The sequence below is a fragment of the Terrapene carolina genome, unplaced genomic scaffold (genome assembly GCF_002925995.2).
Source record: "Terrapene carolina triunguis isolate 2854851 unplaced genomic scaffold, T_m_triunguis-2.0 Scaffold23, whole genome shotgun sequence".
Lineage (NCBI taxonomy): Eukaryota > Metazoa > Chordata > Testudines > Emydidae > Terrapene > Terrapene triunguis.
In genome coordinates, this window is record NW_020664374.1 from 30,298,492 (window position 1) to 30,309,679 (window position 11,188).

Consider the following 11,188-nt stretch of genomic DNA (forward strand, 5'->3'; position numbering starts at 1 on the left):
TGTGTGTGTGTGTGTGTGTGTGTGTGTGTGTGTGTGTGTGTGTGTGTAAAACTCCTTTATAACTCAGTATTATACAGTCTGATTAAAAGTACTTTACCTCTTAGTTGCTCTGGTTTCACTTCATTGGTATTTTTGATCTCCCATAGAATCTTTTTGGCAAAACAGGTAGGCAGCACCTGAGTTTCTAGTATTTAAAAAAAAAAAAAAAACACACTTTCAGGCCTGTTTGATACATAACAAAGAAGCAAAACTGCGCACAAGCTGAATTATTTTTCTTAGCATGTGTATCTTGGGGTATGCTAATTTTCCTCAGAAGTAAACTCTGTGTGTGTGTGTGTGTGTGTGTGTGTGTGTGTGTGTGTGTGGTGGTCATACCACAGTCACTATTGTAGTACTTGAGTGCCATCAACATGACCAACACAATTTCTAGTCCATGGTCTGACTTAAAAAAATTACCGAGAGAGATACAGAATGTAAGTAATGGACAACTGAAGTTGAAGGATACTCTTAAAGAGTTTCTCAATTAATTTACTTTTCAAATAGGAGGCTAGATAGTGGCCAGTGGTTTGGTTGAGTCAAACATATTTACTTAAAAAGAAAAAAATAACAGTAACCAGACTTGTTTTAGGGTAGGAGATGCTAACAATCTTTTTAGTCAAGAGCATCTCGCATCTCTACTATCTCTTCTCATCCAGTGAGAGGATGTTTTAGTGTCAGAGGATGGCTTGAATTTCCTTCAGTGCTTCTAGGACCTCTTGTGTCTGGGCCAGATTTTGAGAGGGAGCAGTGTCAGGTGATCTTCTCAGTATTGACCAAACTGATCCAGAGTCCCATAATGCTTTATGGCTAGACCAAAGATGAAGTGGAAAACTAATGCTTGCGAAGCTATAGTTTTTATTTTTATATTTTTATATATTTATATATATATAATGCTGATGCTGCAGATTTTCCATAAAAGGAATGAAATTGCAATAAGGACTGTGAAATTGGCTCTTGCAAACAGATTTATTAACCAGAAATGTTAATTACTTTTTCCTCTAACTACACTTTTGACTGGATAAGGTATGGTGTGCAACTAAGGGCTAGTCTACACTATTACTTCATTGATCCAGCTGCACCATTGCAGTTGCGCCGCTGTAGCGCATCTGATAAAGACATGCTATGCCGACTAGAGAGCGCTCTCCCTCAGCATAATTACTCTACTTAGCTTCTGCCTCTCGTTGAAGTGATGTCAGCAGGAGAATATCTCCTGTCTACTTAGCGCTGATGTGGCCAGCGCTTAGATCAATGTAACCTGCATTGCTCAGGGGGGTGGCTTTTTCTTACCCATGAGTGACGTAAGTTACATTAACTTAAGCAGTGGTGTAGACTAGCTCTAAGATAAAGTAGTTAGTAGTAAACAAGTAGGGTATATCGTATATTCTCAGAATGCTTTGTCTTTATAAATTGTGAAACTATGAACTATTCCCCAAAATGGTTTCTACTCGTGCTAAGCTTTATTGTGGAAATTCATTTGTAGTTAAACTGTTGCAATACCTATTCTTTGTATTTGTAGAATCTGTCAGGAAAAACAAGGTGTATGTTCTGCTGAGACTTGCAAAATTTGCAGTCTACTAGGTATGGATTATCTGTGCTGGATCTGGTTTGTACAGACTCCTTTATGTCTTATAAAATGCATGGTGCTAGATAAGAGAAGAAATGTAAGGTCTGTGATGATAAAGTGGAATTTATGGAGTTTTCTATCAATCATAACCAAGGCTGGTATAAATATAGGTGGGCTTGAAAGCATATTTTGAAGCAGACCTACGGTGCGATGTGTAACGCTGTGAGACTGCTTCCTGGAGAGAGGAATGTATGATTTCTTTTCGTGTTGTTCTGTCTTGCCTTTTGAATAATAAACTGATTTGAGCCTCTTATTGAACTGTAGAAAGCCTGTTCCTTGCAGTGAATGGTTACTTTGTCCTGGAGTTGAATGGTGGCGATCCATATGGATAAAGCAATTTACAATCCCTACTTTGATGGGAAGAAGTAGGATCTCTTGGCTACTGTAGTCGCAGCATAGGCTTGTTGGAGTTCCTTCTGCTGAGGTCTTGTGTGCACAGTGGAGTTCTACAGTGCAAGTGTTGTGGTGCCTTGATCTACTTCTGGTGCATTTAAAAGGCTGATCTGCTCTACCTTACGATAGCAGCTTTATTGTTTATAGCCAGAGAGGGTTTTAACATTGATGTACCTCAGTCTTTGAATGGGTTATAAATGAACAGAAGAGACTGTTTACATTATGATATGCTGAAAGTGTTTTCTGCTAAATAGGAGAAAAAAATTAAGTACAGACAAAACTTAAAGTTGATCTATGAATGACTGCTCAGACCATTTTAGACATAATTGATTGTCAACACCTCTGGCCTGTAGAAACAGCAAAGCTTTGTGTGGCTTAAAAAATTCTTAGGTTCAAGGACATTTTGAGACATAAGTACAGAATAATGCACAATGGCATGATTGCAGTATTGTAATTCATTTTATTTCTGTTAACTTCAAATATTTTTATTGAAATGCATGCCGCTGAATTGCTATGTTCCTAGGGATTGGGGGGGGGGGGGGGGACTTTAATTGTGGAAAACTTTGAACGTTTAAATTTCTTATTTTAAGTTTTTTTTGCAGAAAGCAACGTCAACTGCGTGGCTGAGTTCTATATAATCAGTGATTGAAAGCATCTACCCAAAATAGTATTTCCGAGTATCAAATGTGGCCTTTCATATTAGCTTTCAGACTAATCATTAACTCTGTGTAAATATCTAAGCGACGAGAGAGCTATATATACTACAGTATGTTGAACTTCAATATGTAGTTCTACTATAATCTGAGATTGAGGCAAATTTAAAAAAAAACCAAACGTCTGAAGTGCTTACTCTCTCTATCATTTTGTTCATGTACTCCAGCTATTGAATACAGAATGCTTTTCTGATTGGGATCTTATGATTTTTGCCTTTATAAAAAGTCAAAGCATTGACTGGCAGTGATTTGTAGCTGGTATGCTGCCAAAATACAGTAGCACCTTAAAATGAAAGTTACCAGCACTACTTTATTAATGCTTTTAACATTGACATGGAGAGTCAACAGCTCATTGTGTCAGTATCAATTTAATGTACAGGGGGCCTGCTCTGTGAATGACAGTTATATTGATAGTGAAGTATTAGAACCTCATTCTTTAAGATACTTTTAATTTAAATCTACCAATTGGTCACAAGTAGGCTGGACAAGCCAGTTGTTGATCAGTCGAATAATGTCAGTTGATTGCCTATTTGACCACAGCCTACTTTTTTTTTTTTTTTTTTTTTTTGATGCATCTGTTAGCAAGTCTACTTAAATGTCTTGATCATTCATTTTACTGCATGCTAATGCGACCTGTTGGGAAAAATTTGAACTAATTGAAAGTTGAGCATCTTGGTTGGCTGGAATCTTCTAGAACAGGGGTTGGCAACCTTTCAGAAGTGGTGTGCCGAGTCTTCATTTATTCACTCGAATTTAAGGTTTTGTGTGCCAGTCATACATTTTAACGTTTTTAGAAGGTCTCTTTCTATAAGTCTATAATATATAACTAAACTGTTGTATGTAAAGTAAATAAGGTTTTTAAAATGTTTAAGAAGCTTCATTTAAAATTAAATTAAAATGCAGAGCCCCCCGGACCAGTGGCCAGGACCTGGGCAGTGTGAGTGCCACTGAAAATCCGCTTGCGTGCTGCCTTTGTCACACGTGCCATACGTTGCCTACCCCTGGACTAGAATAAACTGTCTGTCTTTGTATACCAGGCCATCAATATACTTGGCAGTTTTCATAACACATTAAACAAGTTAAAACATGGTCCCTGCCCTAAAGAGTTTACAGTCTAAACTGACTAGACAAACATTCAGAAATTAACTCAGAAGGGAGTGGGGGAGGGAGAGGAAGGTTCAGTCATTGAACCTCCTCCCCCGACACAAAGAGAGAAGATGCACAGCCATTAAGCTGCCTGAGGAGTTGGCTTGCTGCCTGCCTAGCATAAGTGCATTTAAAAATTACTTTTTTTTCTTTTATAGTTGCTATGGGTTTGTTTGTTTAATTTAATTTTATTTTTTTCTTGTGTAACTTTAACATTCCCGTTTCAATGCTAACCTAACATTACAAAAAACAAGTTACTTAGCAATTATTTTAACTCAGAAAAATGCAAACACCAATGAAATGAAGCTCTAAAAATGAAAGAATTACCTTTTTTTAGTAATTAGGCATAAGTGTCTGTCTAAGTCTATTGGAGACCATGAAGTCTTACACTTTTTTTTGTTTTTGTTTTTTGTTTTGTTACCATTGTTACTGTGCTAATAAATTAGTGCTTTAAAATATTTGACTATCTTTGACAATATTTGACTGGTGAATTGACCAACTATTTTTGGACCAGTCAAATGTCCAAACTTAGACACAACTTTATCTATGAATGATGCAGTTCCCATCCCTTGAGACATTTAAAATTAGACTTGTCTAGGCAATAGGAATTGCACAGAACAAGCTTACATTGGCAGAAGTATCTTAAATTGGTCTTTTCCATCACAGTGATCTGATTCTGTGGCCTACCTAGCATAAAATTTGCTATCCTTTTAGGAGTGTTTGTTTCAGAGCTATGAATGCTGCAGTGATTGAGAACAAATGGTTGCTGAATGTATCCTTTCTAAATCACACCAATTAAATTATTTCGTGTATTAAAAGAAAATTTCTTAAGATGGGCTTGTGTTGCAAGTAGTGATTACTAATGTTTTCCAGCTTTTAAACTATTCTTCTAACTTTTTTCTTAGCTGTACGAAGTCTACAAATGTTTTGTTTTTATTTCTCCTGCTTTTCTAGCAATTCACGAGAATCTTTGGGCTCTAAAATTATCACTTAAATGGCTCCCTGTTTTTGGCTTTTTGCATTCTCCTCCAATTGAAGTGATCTTCTGACTTGAGCAAGTCATTCCACCCCTATGTGCCACCATTTCCCTATCAGTAAAATGGGGACAATGTTACCTTTTTTTGTGCTTTGAGATTTAGAGATGAAAAGTGCTGCATGAGAACTAGTTTGTGGTATTTTTTAATTGAGTTTTTTCTTCTTGATTAGTGATCCTTGTCTCCACTTGGATATTAAAGCATAGCTGTCTTGTGAAACAAAAGCAGACTAAAGACTTTTCAATTTCTGCAACTACAATCCTTCTGTATCACTATTCTAGAGGTGGGTAGCAAGAAACTCACCAGCAATGGGGTCAGATGTTTCTAAACTTTGATAAAACCCTCCCTATAACAAACCTCGATTAATAGATTTAAGGCCAGAAAGGACCATTATGATAATCTAGACAGACCTCTTATCTAACAGGCCCAAATAATTTCACCCTGCGTGAAGCCCATAATCTTAAACTTGTATCTTGTTGAAATCTTCTTGTAGCTTAGCACTAAGGATGTTCAAGCCTGCTCACTATGGTTTTTGGAAGGGAAACCTCCAAGGAAAAACATGGATGTTTCCCTCTGAGACATAGGCTACCTAAAAAAAACTTTGCTGGCAAGCAACTTACTTGATGATACCGGGGAAGAAAGGTAGAAATAATTTACATAAGGAATTTTTTTTACAAATTGGAAATTTAAGTATTCTTGAATTTTGAAATTTCATTTTATGCACAGAATTTTGGTTTCACAGAGCTGAAGTGCTTTAGCTTTGAGGGACTCTAAATTATCTTAAAGCTTGAAAAGAATGTCCATAAGCTAAAACAGATGATAAACCACCATATGTCCTTAAAGCAGCTTAAACTCTTAAGTTACTGAAGCTCTCCACACACCTCTCCAGTAGCACGGAAACCCCCTAGATAGCCTCATCCTCCTGAACCCCAGGCCAACGGCCTGCCTCTCTGGGGAGGATGAAGAGGAGCTAGCTGTGCTGCTGCTTCTCTATTTGAGGGAATGGACAGGAGATATACTGGCTTCCCAGCAGTCTGGAGAGCCACAAAAACCGCTCCTGAAGCAGGCACATCTTAGAGATAAAAAATACTTGAAAACTATTAAAATGCTTATAAGTGGCAATAAAATCTGTTATCTCTATATCCTTATACTGGAAAGCATATATAAGCTTGTAATCCTTTTCTACAACATCTAGCATCTTAAAATAAATAACTCAAAAAACCTAACTTATATTCACCTAAAGTGCTGCTGTGTTTCTGCAAAGTGGCTACCTAAAAATGGCAGCTTCTTACTCGACACATCTGCTCTGTGGTTTCAGAGTCAGACTTCCTGACTCTAGTGCCAAAATAAGCTTTTACCACTTTACTGCTTTGGCACAGCTTAGGCAGCAGAATGATGAGACAAAGCTGGGTTCTAATACAAATAAACAATAATGATGGTCTTCCTAGTGAATGACTGACTTAGTTCCAGCTAAAGTTCTAGTCAGTTGTACCTGAATCAGATTCTTCTTCTAGCATATGCGCAACATGCCTCAAGTGGCATGTGTCTAGGTTTCATCACCGAATTGGTCCACTGGTTGGATCATTAGCTTCCCCGGCCCGGGCACTGACTGGGAGTGCGATGTGAACGCTGATCCATGCCCCTCTGAAACAGGTTGAGGGCACGGGGGAAGTACGCAAGTCTTCACTAAAGGCATTATTTGGCCAGCAGAAACTTTATTACCAGTGATGCTGTGTAAGAAAGGAAAGAACCCAGCTTGACTTTCAGAGCCCGGGTTGATTTCTGTAGTGAAGTTTGGAAGAAGGATCTTGTAAATTGAGCATGCATGATGTGGGAGTCACTGGATTGCAGTAAACATGGAGCCCTACCTTGCCACTTTCATAATCTGCTTTCAGCATAGTACTTTAAGTATTCATGCTTATTAACTTGCTTTTTAAAGATAATAGCTTTCTGATTAAGGAACACAAAACAAAGAGAAGGGGTTGGGGGGGAACCTTTTGACCGAAAAGGTATTGTTTGCCAAGAATGAGGCTCTTTGATTAGTTATCCCTTTGCAGTCCCTGTCTACTTCGTCATCAGCTTTGTTCCAGATATGATCCCACCCAGCTAACCTATCCCTTTCCTACAGTAATGCTCTTCCGCTTTCCCAAGTGTCCCACTGACAGTGCCTTCCAGAATCTCCAGAGATTTTAACAGAGTTGTTTTGTATGGGGTCTGCATTTTACTGTGGTATAGATGTGATTTTTTTTTTTTTTTTCCCAAGTAACTTTAATTTTAAAAAATGCATTTGGTTTGTTAAGATTTATTTCCCTCATTTGAAATCCATGCTATATGGCTTTATTTAGATGATTTTGGACCACATCTTATAAAATACAGATGCTTTGCAGACCTAGTTAAGATCTTGAAATCTTGGAATTGTGGGAACATGTCAAATTCTGCAGTGTTGAAAAGGCAAAGGAATGAACATGATTTAAAAAAAAAAAAAAAAAAACTTCTAGAACAGGGGTAGGCAACCTATGGCACGCGTGCCGAAGGCGGCACACAAGCTGATTTTCAGTGGCACTCACACTGCCTGGGTCCTGGCCAACGGTCTGGGGGGGCTCTGCATTTTAATTTAATTTTAAATGAAGCTCCTTAAACATTTAAAAAACCTTATTTACTTTACATACAACAGTAGATTAGTTATATATTCTACGAGACCTTCTAAAAATGTTAAAATGTATGACTGGCACACAAAACCTTAAATTAGAGTGAATAAATGAAGACTCGGCACACCACTTCTGAAAGGTTGCGACCCCTGTTCTAGATCATATTAAATATTGGAGGAAGGGGTGTGTATAACCCTGTCGCCTAAAAATGTGGACTAAGCTAGTAGTTACTACTTTGATACATCTGGTTTTTGTTGTTGTTGTTGTTGTTTTTTTTTTTAACACCCTCCCCCCAACTTTTCCAAGAATCTTCTTATTTTGTAATCTAGCCTTAACTAGATTTTCAGAGATTATATCTAGAGGGAACCCTAGCTTGCTTTATGTATGTGATCGGTCCTTTTGAATGATAAACTTTTTCCTGGGGACAGAAATGACTGTTGCATTGTTAGTTACTGATGCATGTGGTCATAAAACTATTACCTTGTGAGAATGGTGGAATTGTATTGTGCTAATAAGATAAGTGTCCAAGTGTAGCGTTTACCTTTGAAAAGATCAGTTAAGATGGCTTTTTTTGCACTTTTAATACATTGCCTAAATAAACCCTAAGTCTCTTGCTTGTGTGTGTTTGTTTGTTTAGTGCTAGGTTTAAGAATGTGTAGAGTGATGTAATTTATGTGAAGTGTTATGTATATTAAAAAATCACTTCATATTTTATATTGAGCCCAGGACTTTTTTATGTAACATGTAGATACCTTTATTATTATTGGAGGATTTTGTTTTCTCCAAGCACAGAATATAATTGATGTTTACTAACCTTATTTGTCTGAAACAAAGGGATGAGGTTTATATAACTTTACCTGTATTTTACATTTGGTCTACATTAACTATGCATAATACCTGTGCTACTTCACAAGATACAGGCAGTGGAAAAGCTCTCTAGGACAGGAGGCCTATATTATCCTTGTTTAGCAGCTAAAGCAATGGGACTTTGATCCCAACTTCTTAATGCTTTTGCAATAGCTATTGTAATTTTAAAATATTAATAACATAACAGAAATTATCTTAAAGTATTGATGTTGTTTCATTTTTAATTTCCCTCCCTCATTCATATTTCCACTACTCTGTTGATTCATCTATCTTTACCTGAGATACCAAGTTTTCTGGACTATTTTAAGTATGTTATCCATATATTGCAAAAGCTGTGGTTGGCTATAAATAGCTGACAGCTATTATTTTATAAGATAGAGGGTGGGGAAGTTTGACTTGTAGGGTGACAGTGCAGCATAATTATGCTGGGTCAAAATAGTCAATCATTCTGAAACAATGTTTCCCTGTCAAAACGCCTTATAATAATCTTTAATTCCAAAAATAGATCTGACTTTGAATTTTTGCATTCACAAATTATCTAAAATCAATTCAGATTATTTTTCTAATCCATTCCTATCTCCTATGTAGGTTTGTGACTATTGAGTGCTGATACAGAAAGGTTCTGAGCAGTGAGGAGTTAGGTGGCTTTAAAAAAAACTCAAACTCAGTGATGACTTCAGAAAGAAGTCAGGAAACTTCTTATACAATATCTGCACCAATTCAAGATCTAGGTGGTCATTTATTGAAAGCCAAAACACTTGGCTTCAATTTTGTTATTGAAAATAGACCAGTTAAAATTTATTTTTAATAGCTTCTGATTTATTCTGTCTTGCTGTTTTTAGAGAGAGTTCTGGAAAGGCCACACAAATGGAGGACTCCAGGGAGAAAGTAACACAGGACATCATTGGTATACATTTTACCTCGCATTTCCATTAATCATTGGCCTTTTTGTTATCCTCCTTATCATATTTCTCACATGGAGATGCCTGTTTAAAAAGAAAATCCGTAGACAGTCTGTATACATGCATAGGGGAGCCCACGAAGCCATTGGTGATAGTGCTGTGGCTGATGGTAGAAGTCCTCTTCCCCCGCCACTCAGCATTGTTCATTCCCCACAGGAAGAAATGTATGAAGGCAGTGGGCTGTCTCCAGGATATTTGGGCTCTCCAGATGGACGTTCAGACTCAATATCAACAAGGCTGTCAAATGGTGACCCTCCTCCTTCATACGAGGAAGCCACTGCCGAAACCAGCATAAGAAATGAAATGGAGCATCACTTAGATCCACCCCCACAGTATGAAGACATTGTAAACTCCAGCTCAGCTAGTGCCATTGCAATACCTCCTGTTGTCACCAGTATTAAGTAAAGCAGGAAGAATAGTAGCAACTTTTTTAAAAATTACTAAGAGAATTTTGTGGCACTTTAATGCAGCTTACTACTGTTTATATAATTTAATGGACTCCTACTGTGTACCTCTTCCCTGTTTTGTTCCATCTGCATGTGTTCCCATGCCAGTTTTAAAGATGGGGGAATCCATACTGAGAATATGAAGCAGGTACAAATGTGGTCTTCTGTGCATACCTCTCAAATGTCCCTCTGAGGGTTGTCATTTATTTTAGTCTAAATGTTGCCTACGTTCCACACAAATTTGATGTCCCCTCCCTTTTAGTGTTGAAAATTATTTACATCAGAATCAAACACTGGTAACAGCAAGTTATTTAAACCAAAGGACCATGTCCTACAACATTTTAAGTTTCTTGCATGAATATTTTGTCTTTCATTTTGGGTCTTTGTCACATAGTGTATCCTACACTTGGGCCTTGGAAGGCTGAGAAAAGTATTTGTGTGTGAACAAACATCAACATAGCATATTCACCCAGCTTAAATATGATACTTCAGGGATTGCAGTAAGTGAGACTAAGAAATTTTGGAACACATCAGCTGTACTTGTACAGAGGGCAGTAATTAAGTGAATTTTGCAATTGGAAAAAACGATAGCCTAATGTTCTTATCCCCTCTGTTCTCCATCCTTCCCTCCAGTTAGTCCTGTTTATGATGATGTCTTGTTTCCGGAATGTCTGATTATTTTTTTTTTTTTTTTTTTTATTTTAAGTGAATTTAGTTCCTGTGAAAGGTACTAGATTGACAGCTCTAGAAATTAAAGTTCCAGCTGCACTGCAGACCAGTTAATGCACTGCCTCTGGGCACACAGTAACAAACCAATGTGCCTCATCACTGACATGCCGAAACCGCCTAGAAGGGGATGATCATAGTTTACTCTTCATGCCAACACAAATAGTGGTCTCTTCTGAGTCTGCCAACAGGCTGCCAGTTGCAATGGTCTTTTATTTATGTGGATTTCTTTCCCTACGAAATGCATGGTGATCACTCATTTCACATAGGCCATTAAGCAGTTGTCCGATAACCTCTGGTCATTTCCAGTCTGCTCTGGATTTATGCCAATGACTGAAAGTTGTAATGCTCAGTATTCCACTACCAGTCTCTTGAACCAACCAAACCCCTGTTTTAACTGGCTAATGTTCCTGAACTACAGTGTGTTGCAACATCGTGCAGATATTTATTTGCAATAAAGAAATAATGCTGGTCCTTTGAAATAAAGAGATCAAATGTTCAGTGATCCATGATGACCACTTTCAGAACTATGCTGTTGATCGAAGACTCCACACAAGCACAATTTTAAATTCACTGGCCAAAAGTCTCAG

The 11,188-nt window shown here is 37.5% G+C and overlaps 1 protein-coding gene across 1 annotated transcript in view; it reads left to right on the top strand.

Moving 5' to 3' along the window:
• LOC113406269 (transmembrane gamma-carboxyglutamic acid protein 1-like) overlaps positions 1–10,876 on the top strand; it is a 52,801-nt gene extending 41,925 nt beyond the window's left edge. Inside the window, exon 4 of the mRNA XM_026649963.1 lies at positions 9,307–10,876. Coding sequence (XP_026505748.1) covers positions 9,307–9,831 — 525 coding nt within the window. The 3' untranslated portion in view covers positions 9,832–10,876. The remainder of the gene's footprint in view (positions 1–9,306) is intronic.
• Positions 10,877–11,188: the final 312 nt, after the last annotated feature.